This window comes from Chiloscyllium punctatum, chromosome 2, assembly GCF_047496795.1.
Source record: "Chiloscyllium punctatum isolate Juve2018m chromosome 2, sChiPun1.3, whole genome shotgun sequence".
NCBI classification, from domain to species: domain Eukaryota; kingdom Metazoa; phylum Chordata; class Chondrichthyes; order Orectolobiformes; family Hemiscylliidae; genus Chiloscyllium; species Chiloscyllium punctatum.
In genome coordinates this window covers 56,297,577-56,315,191 of record NC_092740.1, presented here as the reverse complement: position 1 = coordinate 56,315,191, position 17,615 = coordinate 56,297,577, and the positions used below count along the sequence as shown (strand labels likewise).

At 40.2% G+C, this 17,615-nt stretch overlaps 1 protein-coding gene across 1 annotated transcript in view; it reads left to right on the top strand.

Annotated features, from left to right (window-relative positions):
* The first annotated feature begins 5,480 nt into the window (after positions 1-5,480).
* LOC140484288 (ATP-dependent clpX-like chaperone, mitochondrial) overlaps positions 5,481-17,615 on the top strand; it is a 52,231-nt gene continuing 40,096 nt past the window's right edge. Inside the window, exons 1-4 of the mRNA XM_072582858.1 lie at positions 5,481-5,642; positions 7,988-8,111; positions 15,528-15,679; positions 16,533-16,695. Of these exons, the coding sequence (XP_072438959.1) occupies positions 5,565-5,642; positions 7,988-8,111; positions 15,528-15,679; positions 16,533-16,695 (517 nt within the window). The 5' untranslated portion in view covers positions 5,481-5,564. The remainder of the gene's footprint in view (positions 5,643-7,987; positions 8,112-15,527; positions 15,680-16,532; positions 16,696-17,615) is intronic.

The window sequence follows — 17,615 nt, the reverse complement described above, 5'->3', positions numbered from 1 at the left end:
GGAATGTATGCCAGAGGAAATGGTGGAGGCTGGTACAATTGCAACATTTAAGAGGCATTTGGATGGGTATATGAATAGGAAGGGTTTGGAGGGATACGGGCCGGGTGCAGGCAGGTGGGACTAGACTGAGTTGGGATATCTGGTCGGCGTAGATGGGTTGGACCGAAGGGTCTATTTCCATGCTGTACATCTCTATGACTCTAATAGGAAGTCTTACATCATTGTTTTTGCTGCTACTCTGAACTCTGTTTCCTAGTTACTGACTGTGGTCCCTAGTCACTACTCTTTTTTTTGGCAATTTGAGACCAAATAAATCTGTTCACAACCTGGGTGTGTTATTTGACCCTGAGATAAGCTTCCACCATGTATTTATGTCATGACTAATACTAATTCCTTTATTTGATTTTGTCCCTGTCTCAGCTCATGTGCAGCTAAAACCCTCACTCATAGCTTTGTTATCTCTACATTTGACTATTTCATGCATTCTTGACTACTCTTCCTTGCTGTCCTCTGAAAACCTGAAATTATCCAAAATTTTTGCTGCTTGTGCCTGAAGACCATTCGATAAAGGAGTAGAATTAGGAAATCAGCCCAAGTCTGCTCCAGCATTCAATGAGATCATGACTGATCTGATACTCCTCAGCTCCAATTTCCTGTCACTTCCCAATAACCTTTGATTTAGACAGTTTAGGAAACGGCTGATGAAATTCAACGTGAGCAAATGTGAGCTCTTGCACTTTGGAAAAACAAATACAGGCATGGACTATTTTCTAAATAGTGAGAAAATTCATAAAGCCAAAGTACAAAGGGATCTGGCAGTGCTGGTCCAGGATTCTCTTAAGATTGACTTGCGGGTTGAGTCCATGATTAAGAAAGTAAATGTAATGTTGTCATTTGTCTCAAGAGGTTTGGAATATAAAAGCAGCGATGTGCTTCTAAGACTTTATAAAGCTCTAGTTAGCTCCCATTTAGACTACTGTGTCCAATTTTGGGCCCCACACCTCAGGAGGGACATACTGGCACTGGAGCGTGTCTAACGTAAAATTCACACAGATGATCCCTGGAATGGTAGGCCGAACATACAATGAATGGCTGAGGATCCTGGGATTGTATTCATTAGAATTTAGACGGTTGAGGAGAGATCTAATAGAAAATTTCAAGATAATGCATGGCTTAGAAAGGGTGGATGCTGGGAATTTGTTTCCGTTAGGTGGGAATACTAGGACCCGTGGGCACAGTCTTAGAATTAGAGGGGGTCAATTTAGAATGGAAATGAGGAGACAGTTCTTCAGCCAGAGAGTGGTCGGCCTGTGGAATTCATTGCCACAGAGCTCAGTGGAGTCAGGGATGTTAAATGTCTTCAAGGCAGAGATTGATAAATTCTTGATCTCACAAGGAATTAAGGGCTACAGGGAGAGCGCGGGTAATTGGAGTTGAAATGCTCTGCTCTGATTAAATGGAAGGGTAGACTCAATGGGCGGAATGGCTTTACTTCCACTCCGATGTCTTATTGTCTTATGGATTCCCTTACATATTAGTAAGGGAATATATTTAACAAACCACCCTCAACATTTAAGTGGCATCTGGATGGGTACATGAAAAGGGAGGGTTTAGAGGCATACAGGCTAAATGCTGGCAAATATAACTAGGTCAGATTGGGATGTCTCCTGCACATGGATGAGTTGTACTGAAGTCTGTTTCCCTGCTTTATGACTTTCTATAGCAGCACTATGTGGTAACGGGTTCCACAGACTCACTAATCTCTGAGAGAATAAATTTCTCCTAATTTCTGTCTTAAATGTCCAACCACTTATTCTGAGATTATGTCCACTGGTTTTAGACTCTCCTACCGAGAGAAACAACCTTTCCATATTCACCCTATCAAGTCCCCTAAGAATCTTTGTTTCAAAAAGTTTGTCTCTCATTCTTCGAATTAACTTAAAACTCAAAACTGGTCCATTGTACATCAAAGGCTTAAGGCCGAAACGTTGATTCTCCTGCTCCTTGACTGCTGCCTGACCTGCTGTGCTTTTCCAGCACTGCACTCTGACTCTGATCTCTAGCATCTGCAGTCCTCACTTTTCCCCCATTGTACATCAATCCAACAAAGAGCAGAAACCCAAGGTTAGTTCTCAAGCCCCATCACTCGGTGATTGGTAAAAGGTCGTTGAAAATAAACTAATAATAATGAAAGTTTTTGTTAAGTTTGTTACTGTATGATAGCCCAAATGACAACATGAGTGACACTGGCTTTGAGAAATCATCTCAGCGTTGGGAGACAGCCTGAGCAGCGAACTCCAATAGTATTTGTGTTTTTAACAAGGACAGCTGAGGATCCAGTTATCAACAATAACTGTGGCGCCCCGAAACTCATGTCACATAAACAGTGGCGCATACAATTTCTACAAATTTCTACTTAACATTTCTATTCTTTGTAGAATACATAAAGCCTACTCAAACATGTGTAATAATTGCTAACAGGTTTATAGATTGTTTAATTTGTATCTAAAGTTTATCGCTTAAATCCAACAATACTATCAATGTCCTTATTAAACGATTGGACAGTTTTAAAATTTAGTGTTACAGTGGTTTGTTCCTAGAATCAGTAAATGCTAGAGCAGAAGCTGTTCAAGTTGGATGGAAGCGGTCAAATGAAGCTTTGGGAAGTTTCACAACTCTTATCGGAATCGCTGCATTATCACATTTGAACGTAAACTGAGAGGAATCAAGCAGAACAGAATCCCATTAGGAAGAATGGCCTGTTCGGTCTCAGGACTGAGATGTGTATCCATTTGTTTTTGATAGGTATCTGCGCATCATGCACATAGATGTGTGGAGATGTGTTTTTCAATGAGCTGACGCAACATGTGCTACAGGATGGGACATATTCGTTTGTTTACGTTGACAGCCACGCCGCTGAAAACGTCTTTCACCCTGTTTTGGTGCTGAGTCTTTCTTTTTCCTTCCTGCTGTCAATGGCTAAATCCATGGCTTTGAAAGCTCCGTCACAACATCAAATATAGGGAGATCCTAACAGCAGGTGATGATGTTTGGAATCATTGCAGTTGGAGCAAAAGGTAGTTTAGAATCCCGTCCTTTTGTTTTTGTTTGTCAATTTTAATAATGACGAGATGGCAGAGTTGTGTTGATCATCTGTATTGCTGACTATTAATTTGCTCTCAAAACTGACATTTCATGCTTTACCGTTGTTTAGATCGAAACTACTCCTGTGATCTTTGACTTATAATGCATACTTATTATGACCAAAGCTAACATGTGTAGGAAGTGTCCCAGAGTGTAAGGTGGAGTTAAAGAGACTCCAATCCTTTATATATTACAAAAGCATCCTCTATAGTAGAATCATAGAATAGTTACAACACAGGAGGATTAGTCAGACTTCTCTCCTCTTTTGGTGGGTAAAATTTCTATGTAATGCCCTCATTCATAGAATCATAGAGATGTAGAGCACGGACACAGATCCTTCAGCCCATCTCGTCCATGCTGACCAGATATCCCAACCCAATCTAGTCCCACCTGTCAGCACCCAGCCCATATCCCTCCAAACCCTTCCTATTCATATACCCATCCAAATGCCTCTTAAATGGTGCAATTGTACCAGCCTCTACCACTTCCTCTGGCAGCTCATTCCATACATGTACCACTCTCTGTGTGAAAAAGTTGCCCCTTAGGTCTCTTTTATATCTTTCCCCTCTCATCCTAAATCTATGCCCTCTAGGTCTGGATTCCCCCATCACAGGGAAAAGACTTTGTCTATTTATCCTATCCATGCCCCGCATGATTTTATAAACCTCTATAAGGTCACCCCTCAGCCTCTGACACTCCAGGGAAAACATCCCTAGCCTACTCAACCTCTCCCTTTAGCTCAATTCCATAGCAATTTATGTAAAGTCGGTTTTGATCTGCACCAGTTCTAGTCTCTTATGTTTAATATAATTAAAACTTTCTTGATATGAATACAATTAATTGCAATATCAGGCAAATTACTCTTTAAATAGTTTCAGTACTGACCTATGCTTTATCCCTATCGGTACTGGAATAACATGCAGCCTTCGTGTGGAGCTGCAGGCAATGGGGGACATACTAAACGAGTATTTTGCATCAGTGTTTACTGTGAAAAAGGACATGGAGGATATAAAATGTAGGGAAATAAATGGTGACATCTTGAAAAATGTCCATATTACAGAGGAGGAAGTGCTAGATGTCTTGAAAGTGGATACATTGCCAGGACCTGATCATGTGTCCCTTAGAACTCTGTGGGAAGCTAGAGAAGTGTTGCTGGGCCTCTTACTGATACATTTGTATCATCAATAGTCACAGGTGAGGTGCCGGAAGACTGGATGTTGGCTAACGTGGTGCCACTATTTAAGAAAGGTGGTAAGGACAAGCCAGGGAACTATAGACCAGCGAGCTTGATGTTGGTGGTGGGCAAGTTGTTAAAGGGAATCCTGAAGGACAGGATATACATGTATTTGGAAAGGCAAGGACTGATTATAGATAGTCAACATGGCTTTGTGCATGGGAAATCACGTTTCACAAACTTGATTGAGGTTTTTGAAGAAGTAACAAAGAGGATTGATGAGGGCACAGCTGTAGATGTGATCTATATGGACTTCAGTAAGGTATTCAACAAGGTTCCTCATGGGAGACTGATTAGCAAGGTTAGATCTCACGGAATAAAGGGAGAACTAGCCATTTGGATACAGAACTGGCTCAAAGGTAGAAGACAGAGGGTGGTGGTGGAGATTTTTTTTCACATTGGATGCCTGTGACCAGTAGAGTGCCATAAGGATTGGTGCTGGGTCCACACTGGCTTTGATCAAGGAAGGCTCCAACTTGGCACAGTGTCACAGGGTAAAGGTATTTGGGAAGGATGGAGGAGGCTTTCAGCAAGGTGGCTTTCAGCAATGTCCTTCCACCCATCCTTCCTGTTGCTTGTCCTTTCAGGCACTGAGTACCATTGAATAAAGAACCAGCACCCTGGGGGCCCCAGCAGTAAATACGCCTGGCTTTGTTTGTCATGCTAGATGTATGACCAACCCACTGCTTGCTGATGGGCAGCAGATTGAAGCTCTTAAGTGGGCATTAATTGCAAATGTAAGGGCCTTAATTGTTGTTTGCGTGGGAAGACTGGCCATGAGCTTTCTTGCATTGGATTTAATTGGTGTGGTGCTTTAAAGGTAATTAGGTTCCCAACCACCACAGACCAGCCCAATTAAATGTCCACCGCCCCCAAACTCTCCATAGGGGAGGATACAAAGTTACGATCAATGTGTCTAAGGCTTTGGAAGGGGTCATTTGCCTCCTGCTTCACTCCTATCCATCCAATTCCTGCTCTAGGTTAAAAATCAAGGTTTAAGGCATTTTTTTCAAAAGAAAAAAAAACTTAATGTTGAGGCTCCTAGACTCAAAATGAACAGAAAACACGCTCTCAGTGCTACAATCTTTTGTTGTTCATAGCCTGCCAAGTTTTAGTGCCTGCTACCAAACTTCTAGCCATAGCAGCAACATCTTGTGAACTGATCCATAAGCCAGCATGTAGCCCAATGAGAACATTTTCCATAACTCCTATATTTAGCAAAAAGGATGAAGACTGTGATAAAGGTAATCCATGGAACAAAAAGGTATGACAGTGATTTTATATTTTACCTTTTGCTGGTACAATCTTGATACATAAAGGGTATCTGGTTTTATTATCTTCTTTAATGCTGAAATTTTAAGCAATTCAACTAGAAAATCCCACAAAATAGGACTCTCCTTTTCCTTCACTACTAAGCTGTGCTGTTATATAGAAATTACCATATGGTCAGAGTTTGCAGTGAACATTCTCACAGACAGTAATCCTAACTGTTGTGTCCACTCTGTGTCCATATCACTTTATCTCAATCCCCATTTTCTTTAGCTGTCATATTAACTGCTGTAAGATCAGGCTTACACTCTTGTAAAACAATATTAGTAGGCATTATTAAACTTAACATCATACAAGGTCTGAGAATAAAGACAACCTTTGAAATATTACAGACTCAAACCTGAATTCCATGTGACCTAATGACACAGACACAGTTCCTCACATACATGCTCCTCAAGCTATTTCTAGCATTGAGGTATAGTCAACCCGTTATACCATACTATCCTCTTGTTAAATATTGCTTTGGTCCTGACTTCAATTTGTAATTCAAGTTGTTCTATTTATCGCCTAGTTCTACTCTTTATGTATTTTTATGATAAGCCCTTTGAGTTGTCATTTTTTTTCTGTCCATCAAGGGGCCAGTGAACAGATTTAAAGTAAGCAGCCCAAGGCTTAGAGGGATGTGAGGAAAAGCTTTCTCATTCAGACGATGGTGGGAATCTGGAATTTACCACTGCAATGTTAGAGGCAGAAACACACAAAACATTCAAAAACTATGTAAGGCTATGGGCCAAGTGCAGGAAAATGGAATGAGAATAGTTTCAACAATAGACATACAGGGAAACACTGGTTTCATTATCCCTTTCCCAATCTATCCCCATTCAGAAAATAACTTGCCTTCCTGTTTTTGTGACCAGAAAGGATAAGCACACATTTATTCACACTATACTTCATCTGCTATGCATTTGCTTACTCACTCAACTTGTCCAAATTACACCGAAGCACCTCTGAATCCTCCTCCCAGTTCACCCTTCAGCAAGCTCATTCTAGAACATTCCCCCTCCCTTGTTGGGCTTTGTATATATAACCAAAATAAAATTGTCGCGGATGCAATTGAAGAATTTTACTCTATCTTTACCTTGCACAGTAACTCAATTAATACTTGAGCTGTTAAAATCCCCTACTCTACTGTATCATTATTCTTAAGTTTTTCTGAAAGTTCATCATATATTCAAACCTCTCCCTGATAGTTTGGTGCAAAAAGTACACACTCAACAGCACGTATTTGCTCAATTTGTGTTTTTACTTCCACTAAACGGCCAAATTTGATGATTCTTCCAAGACCTCATCCATCCTCACTGGTATAATTGATTACATAATCAATATTGAGATCCCCTGCCATCTCACCTGAAAACCCAAGAAACAGTAATGTTGCATTGCCAGACCTGCCCATCTACCAGCCAAGTCGTGGTCACAGCTAAACTCCAAAATACTCATCTATGCCTTCAGCATATCTGCCTTACTCCTCAGGTTTCTTGTTTTAAAATATATTCCATCTAACCTTGCTAAACTTCATCCTTATCTTGTCTATGTTTCCTCTACCTTCCAGACTTCTGAGTCGTTACCTCACCAGTTCCTCTTGGTGATGCAGATTGCCTGTCTTAGGGTTCTTCTCACCTTGCTCACTCCTCTGTACAAAACGAGAAGTGAAATTACTGAATCAATTGTGAAGAAAGGAGGCGATATTCAGGGCTCCTGTAGATTGTGAATGTGTGGAATAAACATAACTAAATGAATGTCAGCAGGTGAATACAAAGGGAAGTTCTGACTGTGTGTGATATTACATGATGGGGAAGGAAATATTCAAACTGGTACTGAGAAGAGACAGAAAGCAGTGTCATCCTGTGCTGTTGAGACAGCTGGTGATATAAAGAACAATATCCTTATCCCTGCCTTGCTGCTTTGAAAATGTTGTTGAACTTTTTTTGGATATGAAACATCAGGTCCTGCAATAATGCTGGTGGCAATGACCATGGTTAACTTTGACCATACCCTTCTGCCGATCTGTTTTGCCAAAATATTACGAAGCATTCTTCCCATAGAAAATGGAAGCCAGGGCTGCAACCACCGTTAATGAGGTAAATTCTCTCCCTTTAATATAAAGTGGGGGGAGATCATTCAAGTTCCAACATGAACCTGAGGGCAGATCATCAAACAAAGAGAAGTGAGACCCTGGATGTAAAATTATGTGTGCCACCCAGCTGCCTTACTCTGTGCTCACCTGATTCATATTCTGAGGTAAAATCAGAGTTACTTTGTGTTTTCAATTCATTTTAACAGGATACTCATAAAAATGGAATGAAGGTAACATATCAACAGATAAAAAAGTCTTTTGGGAAAAGAAATGAGAAGTTATGCTGTCCAAAATGTGGAAGTCAAAGTATGCTCATGGAGGCCATCACGTGTAAGTCTAGGAAAAGTAGTTTGTACTGTTAGCTCTGCTGTGCTGTCACTATTGCCAATCAACCCTGCTAACTCCAAACATTGTGTAAGATCTTGTAAAAATAAAAGTAATTTTTGCAGATAAGTATTCTATATATTGGGTGGCATACGCATGTTCATTGCATGTTGGACGTGCACCACACACCATCTATTATTCCTAATATTGCATAGGATCTTGATAAAATATCTCATGGAATTATTTGAAAAAAAGAAGAATTCTTTCATTGTCTTTGTCAGTATTTATCCTTTTAATCAATGTCTTAAAAAACATGATCCGCCATTTATTACATTGCTTTTTGTGCATTCTTACCATGAGTAAGTTAGCTAATACATTCTGTCCAGGCTGAGACCTATCGTCTCTGACCCTTCTGCAAGTCTCTTTGTTCAGTCCCTCTGCTTCTCTCATTCAGCCCTTGCTGCTCTTTTCCTAGCCCTAGGACATATTATGACCAATTATAACAGCAACCGTGTCCTCGCCCTTCTTAAAAGAAAGGTGCAAAGCATTGGTGGAGCATGTAGCAGGAACATGTGGCAGAGAGAGAGAAAAATGGAAGGAGAAGGAAGAAGGGAGAGATATGAAATCTTGGAAACAAAATGGAGAGAAGCATTTGGCAAAAGTGGAGCATGTGAGAGTTCTGATAGAAAAAAAGTGGAAGACTGAGAGAAAGACATTTCAATACTTTCTGATCCAACTTTTTAGTTTTGATGAAAACTCACTGGACTTTAAATGTTAACTTTGTTTTTCTCTCTGTGGCTCAGTGGTTAGTACCGCTCCTCACAGCACCATCCTCGGGTGATACTCTGTGTGGAGTTTGCATATTCTCCCTGGGTCTGCTTGGGTTTCCTCAGGATGCCCTACTTTCCTCCCACAATCTAAAGATGAGCGGGTTATGTGCATTGGCCCTGCTAAATTGCCCATAGTGTCCAAGCTATGCAGCTTAGGTGGATTAACCATGGTAAATGCAGGGTTACAGAGTTAAGGTACTGAAATGGGTCTAGGTGGGTTGGCCTTCAGAGGATTAGTTTGGACTCAATGGGTCGAATACCGTACTTACAAACTGCAGGAATTCTATGATTCTACAAAAAAGATGCTGTCAGACCTGCTGAGTTTCACCAGCACTCTCAACTTTTGTTTCAAATTTCCAGCATCCATAGTTCTTTATGTTAATTTCAATATTTTCTTCTGTGTATTAATTTTAATTAATCTCTAAAGGAATTAAAAACAACCTATCTGCAGATTAATTTAAGTGAATAGACAAGAAAATACTGGGGATAAACAGTGAAATAACCGCTGACAGAATAGAAGGAAGACAAAAGAAATGCAAGTTTTCTTTTTCTTTTTATTCAAAAATTATAACAGCACAAATCAGATAAGAAAGTTACAAAAATATAAATTGAAAATTCAAAATAAAAAAATGCTCAATAACATTTCAAAATTAAAGTTTCATTTAACTTAGGCAAAGCTTATTGCATGCATGAAAGACATCATAACAACTCACATTATATGAATTGGTAGGAATGTAGGTACAATTATGTTGCTAAACAGTTTAGGCATGCACTCATCAAGCCAAATGTGAGAATAAGAAATTTCAAAAACGCAAACTATTTTAATACAGGAGAAAAGTGTGTCAGTTAATTGGCTACGGTATTGCCATGGAGAAAGCGAAGAACAACAGTTTCTCCATGCTCGTCTGTAATTTAGAAAAGGCACAAGGCTTGAAAATATTGTGTATGAATGATTTTCACTTCTAGCAAGCATAATTAAGCCACATTATGAGCATCATTGATTGTCTTAACCATCAGAATTATTCAGCAAACACTGTCCGAGTGCAGAATCACATCCAACAGTGATTGTTTTGTTTTGGGTTATGCAAGCATGGTTTGGTTGAATATGGCGTGTACTGTTCCTTTAATTTTCTTAATAGTCATATGTTGTTTGATTTGAACAACCAATCATTGGGATATATAGCCAACATACAAACCTAGCAATTTCCTAATAGAATTTCTCTTGCACTTTTACAGAGTCATAGAAATGTACAGCACGGAAACAGACCCTTCGGTCCATCCCATCCATACCGACCAAATATCCCAACCCAATCTAGTCCCACCTGCCAGCACCCAGCCCATATCCCTCCAAACCCTTCCTATTCATATACCCATCCAAATGCCTCTTAAATGTTTCAATTGTACCAGCCTCCACCACTTCCTCTGGCAGCTCATTCCATTCACGTTCCACCCTCTGTGTGAAAAAGTTGCCCCATAGGTCTCTTTTATATCTTTTCCCTCTCACACCAAACCTATGCCCTCTAGTCCTGGACACCCCGACCCAAGGGAAAAAAACTTTGCCTATTTACCCTATCCATGCCCCTTATAATTCTGTAAACCTCTATAAGGTCACCCCTCAGCCTCTGACGCTCCAGGGAAAACAGCCCCAGCCTGTTCAGCCTCTCCCCATAGCTCAAATCCTCCAACCCTGGCAACATCCTTGTAAATCATTTCTGAACCCTTGCAAGTTTCACAACATCTTTCCAATAGGAAGGAGACCAGAATTGCATGCGATATTCCATTTGTGGCCTAACCAATGCCCTGTACAGCTGCAACATGACCTCCCAACTCCTGTACTCAATACTCTGACCAATAAAGGAAAGCATACCAAATGCCTTCATCACTATCCTATCTACCTGTGACTCCACTTTCAAGGAGCTATGAACCTGCACTCCAAGGTCTCTTTGTTCAGCAACACTCCCTCGGACCTTATCATTAAGTGTATAAGTCCTGCTAAGATTTGCTTTCCCAAAATGCTGCACCTCACATTTATCTGAATTAAACTCCATCTGCCACTTCTCAGCCCATTGGCCCATCTGGTCCAGATCCTATTATAATCTGAGGTAACCCTCTTCGCTGTCCACTACACCTCCAATTTTGATGTCATCTGCAAACTTACTAACTGTACCTCTTATGCTCTCATCCAAATCATTTATGTAAATAACAAAAAGTCGAATACCCAGCACCGTGCTTCCTTCTCTTTCTTAACCAAACTGCCAATTTCTTTAGTCATCCAGCATTCCCGATACCTATCAGCCTTTCCTTTCTCCCCAACAGGAATATACTTTCTCTGGATTCTCGTTATCTCATTTCTGAAGGCTTCCCATTTTCCAGCCAACCCTTTACCCGCGAACATCTGCCTCCATCAGCTTTTGAAAGTTCTTGCCTAATACCGTCAAAATTGGCCTTTCTCCAGTTTGGAACTTCAACTTTTAGATCTGGTCTAACCTTTTTCATCATTATTTTAAATAAACAACTCTGTAAAGAAATGTGGAAATGACAACTGCTATGTACTCAAGGACTTATATTAACTTGTGGAAGTCTTTGTTGTCATGTATTCATTGCTGTAGCTGGCTTACAAGTTGAATCTTCTTGTCAATGGTGGCTCCGAGAGAGATGTATTGACAATGTGTAGGAAGTAGGTATGTATGATAAAGTTGAAAGAGTTCAGAAAAGATTTAAAGGAATGTAGCTGAGGGCGGAGAATTTGAGTTATAAGCAGAGGCTGAATAGGCTAGGATCAATCTTCCTGGAGCATCGGAGACTGAGGTGTGACCTTATAGAGGTTTATAAAATCATGAGGGACATGGATATGTAAATAGTCAAGGTCTTTGTCCCAGGATAGGGGAGTCCAAAGCTGGAGGGTATAGGTTTAAGGTAAGAGGATAAAGATTTAAAAGGGACCAAAGGGGCAACTTTTTCCTGCAAAGGGCAGTGTGTGTATGGAATGAGCTGCCAGAAGAGGTGGAGGAGGCTGGTACAATTACAGCATTTAAAAGTCATTTGAATGGGTATATGAATCAGGAGGGTTTAAAGAGAGATAGGCCAAATGCTGGCAATTGAGACTAGATTAATTTAGGATATCAGGTTGGCATGGACGAGTTAGACCAAAGGATTTGTTTCCATGCACTACTATTCTGTAGCTCTATGACTCTTACGTAAGCAGCTTATTCCAGACATTTTTCTTCAATATGTATGAGAGGTGGAATACTGATCAGAAGTGGGCTGCTATGAATTTTGTTGTGCAATGTTGAGGAACAGGCTTGTTTCTTAAGTGCAGAATTGAAGAGATCAGAAGTGGCTCATAAACCTGGAGCTCAGTGGGCAAAGGTACTGCAATTATCTGTGAACTGTAGATCATGTGTCTCTGTGATGGTCAGTTTATCTTGGCATGAAGGTAACCAAAGTTAAATCTAGGAGGTAGTTAATGCTCACATGAGAGGTCAGTCAGACTTTGATGAGGTAAAAAGCCACTGTCATGTAGATTTTAAATACTCTGGGGACTATCAGTCTTGTTTGTCACAAGTCTGGATTTTGAAGGTGTTCTGTTTCAGATTTTCCATGCAAGAAGTAGGAATCAGGAAGTAGTTGCAGGATTATGAAGAAGTTTCTTGGACATTCAAAACTTTAGAGCACAATCCACAGAATCTCACATTCCAGAGTGCGAGGCGTTAATTAAGTTGATGAGTGTAATGCAAATTTCCTGGCGTTGTTCTTGATATACGCTTAGGCAATGAAGGTTCCTCTGGAGGATCTGGAGCCACAATGTCTATGGGAGGATTTCCTCAGCCACAGAAAGCAGGCCATAGAGTCACAGAGCCATAGAGATATACAGCATAGAAACAGACTCTTCAGTACAACTCGTCCATGCCGACCAAATATCCTAACCTAATCTAGTCCCATTTGCCAACACATGGCCCATATCCCTCAACTCTTCCTAATCATATACCCATCCAGATGCCTTTTTACATGCTGTAATTGTACCAGCCTCCACCAATTCCCCTGTCGGCTCATTCAATACATGCATACATCAGATTACTGTTCATAGCCTTCAGTTCTGCATTCAACACTATCATCCCTCAACACTTGATTGGAAAGCTGATTCTGCTGGGCTTAAATACTTCCCTTTCTAACTGGATCCTGGACTTCCTGACTGGGAGACCTCAGTCAGTCCAAATCGGGAACAGCATCTTCAAATCATCACACAGCACAGAGGTCCCCCAGGGCTATGTGCTCAGACCACTGCTGTTCACCCTGCTGACACATGACTGTGCAGCAATGCACAGCTTGGATTATATAAGTTCACTGATGATATGACTGTAGTTGGTCTCATTAGCAGGAAAGACAAGTCAGCATACAGAGAGGAGGTGCAGTGGCTAACGGACTGATGCAGAGCAAACAACCTGTCTCTGAACGTGGACAAGATGAAAGAGATGTTGACTTCAGGGGGGCATGGAGTGACCGCTCTTCACTGGACATTGACGACTCCCCCGTGGAGATTGTTAAGAGCACCGAATGTCTTAGTGTCCACCTGGCGGAGAATCTCACCTGCTCCCTCAACACCAGGTCCATAGCCAAGAAAGCCCAGCAGAGTCTCTACTTTCTGCGTAGTTTTGGGAAAACCCACCTCCCACCCCCATTCTCACCACATTCTACAGAGGATTCATTGTTGTTGTTTTCCCCCTCTTTGTGAATTTTATGCCAGGTTACTCTGCATTGCAAACCAGCCATCCAGACAGCTGAGATAAATAGCACAGTGTGAATGAAGTGAGTCAGATAGGTAGATACATTGAAGGTGGGAGATTGACAAAAAAATTAGCTTTGAACTTGAGTGAAAGCATAGCATTTGTGGATAATCATCTCTGAAAAATCTAACAAGAAGCTGTGAATCTGGTACCTCTCAGATAACCATATACAGTTGTATTTAATTCAATAGTTTTACAGAAGCTTAAATTTGATGACAGTTCTTGACTTTGTCTTCTATTCAACCATCCTATCTTGAACTCAAACTCTCAGATGTAAAGTCAAGCTACAAAAGATTTATAACACATCTATTGAGACTGCTGATACCTGTTTTTTATTTCTAGCTTTGTATCATACCCTAATTTTCTCCAAATCTTTATTGCTTTTTACACTCCGACCAGTCTTCTGACCTGCCACAAATATTTGTGAAATTGTACGTTGTTAATTTAGTACAGTGATGTAAATTGTTGGATTTGCATGTAGAGTTTTTTTCATCTTATTTGTTGTGATTGGGGTTTCTGGTTTTTGAATTTGTAACCAGTGAATTTTCTATGTGTATAAACGCAACAATTAACCAGTAAGCATTTCTGTAGCTATGATTACTTATTTTTTTAAAAATTAAAATTTTGAAGTCTGGCTTTAGTGCAAGTTTTATTTATTTAGATTGTTATGTGACCGAGGATAGTGAATTAGGGTGCCTCGAAGTTTGTTGGAGAGTTCCAGAACTTCGTGTGTTTAAGCTTAAGGAAATGCTCAGTTGGCTGGATAGTTGGTTTATGATGCAGTGTGACACCAACAGTGCAGGTTCAATTCCCAAACTGGCTGATGTTACCATGAAAAATTCTCCTTCTCAACCTCTCCCTTGGGTTAAACTAGTTATCTTTCTCCAATGAGAGAGCAGTCCTATGGTCAGTAAGACCATGGCAACTTAACTTTTATATTTGTAAAAGCTCTTACACTCTTATTTTGTATTCCTGGCTACTTTACTCTTTTTATTAACATTTTACTGGCTCTTTGCTGTTCCCAACCCTCAGATTTACAACTATTCTTTCCATAAGCACAATGTTCTGCATTTTGCAATGACCTAAATCTTGGAATGATAATGACAGTGAAACTGTTAGCATTCAGTGTCATTTCCTGTCTAAATCTGCAGCAAAAATGGAATCCATGCATGCACGGATCAATGCAGGAATCCAGAAATCTTTGGTTATTCTATATTTCGCTACAGTGTGCACTGTTGAAAGCTCCCTTGTAAGCAATCAAGTAGGAATCAATGAACTGACAAGAACTTCTACATGTACATCTGTACTCATGCTATTAAAAACCCTTGACAATGTAATATTCCATTACATGTGTTGTGACTGAGAAATACCTGCCACACTAAGTTCATAATTACCATTGAACAGTCTCACTGATCCTTAAATACACTCTTTTATACTTGTGAAATGTTTAATTTCTCTATTATGAAAACAAAATTTACATGTTTTTGCTTTTTTTAAATGTTCACATGCATAACTACAAGTATAAAAAAGCTTGCTTCACTTCCTGATATTCCACCTGTGGGAATACTTCACTATGATTAGATGCTTGGCCTAGTTAATAAGATCATTGATACTCAGTGCCAAGAGATGCCCTTGACTTGGCACTACATTCAGTCTGATATTGGAAAAGTGGAAATCCATGCCACATAGATTGCTAAATCCTTTTTAGCACCTTCCTCCAAGGGATAGCATTGAATGGTATAACTTTACCAAAGCTGAAATCCAGACCATGCCATACTGTATATTGAAGTGTTTTTGTCTTCTTCTAGATTCCACACCGTTTGTAAAATGCAAAAACTGCCAACACTTTTTTTTGATGGTGAAATCAAAGAAATCTCCTGCAAACAGCTACAAAGATGTGGAATTGTTGTACACAACTGATAAAAGTGAATGTCAAATGAATCTGCCGACACCAAAGGAAGTAAGCAGCATAGTTTTATTTTATGTGTTGTTCCATTTGAACTTTAGTTCATTGGAGTATGTCTGCTAACTCCTGGTGTTTATGCTAGTCCAAAGTGGGTAGCCAGCTGGTGATGATTGAGGGAGGCAATATGACAATTCTATCCATTTCTGTCCCATCTATGTTATGTATGTGTTAATTATCATGAAAAAAAAGACATTCTGTTCACTAATCCCACTGTTTTTCAAGAGCAGTTCCTGTCTGGAGCCTTCCACAAGCTTCTCCATTTGGCAGATTGACAGCGAGTTATTTTGACTGGCTGATTTGGGTATGAAATAACTATGCAGAAGCTGGTGTCCTGTCACCATATCACCCTTTACTTAGATGTGCACAGTACACTGGCTGTGCCCAGCCTGCTCGGAGTCTGTCCTTGAAGTCAGGAGACTCTTTGAATCCCCTGTTAATGTCTTTCAGCCGGGGCTCCCTGTTTGGTCCAGGTTAACAACCCCAAACAAGGATCTCATGGTCAATAAAATCCACCTAGTTCCAATCACTAAAGTGTGAAACGGAGTAAATACATTACTTATCTTGCAGCCGTTAAATTTTGATTGATCTCTCTCTATGTTTCTGATATTTCTAGTTTTGTTCAAAGGGGTTTCTGAAGAAGGGTTATGCCTGACTCAAAACGTTAACATTGTTTCTCTTTCCACAGATGTTGCCAGACCTGCTGAGTTTCTCCAGCATTCTCGGTGCTGGTTTCACATTTCCAGCATCCACAGAATTTTACTTCCATAGCAGCATTTGCATCCGGCTTCCAGTTTAATGGCCTGGTATTTGACAGCTGTATAAATTTGTTAAATATCTTCGGTTTCAGATCCATAGATTTTTGGATCAATATGTTGTTGGTCAACATGAAGCTAAGAAAGTTCTGTCAGTGGCTGTCTACAATCACTACAAACGACTTAACAACAACATTCCATCTGAAATCACACAGCACACTGATGTGTATGGTAATAGATACACCAGCTCGCCTAAAGGTAAGTTTCATTTGGGGTTTTTGATCTTTAATATAGTAAAATTAATAATTGGCCTCGGAAAAATCAACAAACTTTTAATCAGCTTTGTTTGAGACATTTAAATGAAAAAGCTTTGTAGTTATATCAGAAAAGCATGACTCAGATTTAATTTTGAGAATGTATTAACTAATTAGTCCAGGGTGACAGTAAAGGTTCCATGAAAGGAAAGGAAAGAAAATGACTTGTTCCTGATCACTATAAAAGTGGATGCTGCTTCTACTGCATTGGGGTTAAATTGGGTCCCATCTTTTTTTTATGCACTACACAGCCATATAAGGTCTCAAAACAGTATTGTGCAACATTCCATCACGCAAACAGACAGATCATAACAGATGTTATGTTAAGCTGCTGCTCCCGTTTTGGAATTTCCTACATCAACAAGTGCCCTGCAAGATAGAGTATAGGGTGGAATCTTATTGGGGAAAAAAGCCCCAGCCTATTCAGCATGTCACTATAACTCAAACCCTTCAGTCCTGGCATCATTCTTGTAACTATTTTCTGTACCCTCTGAAGTCCTTCTTATAGAAGAGCGATGAGAATTGTACATAGTATTCTAAAAGTGGCCTCACCAATGTCTTGTTCACCAGCAACATGACATCTGAACTACTACTCATTGTTCTGACTGATGAAGGCAAACATGCCAAATGCCTTCTTCACTACCCTGTCAACCTGTGACTCCACTTTCAAGGAAGTGTGCACCTGAACCCCCAGGTGTCTTTGTTCGGCAACACTCTGCAGGGCGTTGACTGTGTATGTCCTTTCCTGGTTTGCCTTGCCTAACTGCAACACCTCACGTTTATCTAAAGTAAAGTCATAGTTTTCTGCAGGCCTCAGTCAAGTCAACGGTATAGCCTTCACTCAGGGGCTTTGGAGCAGTAAGT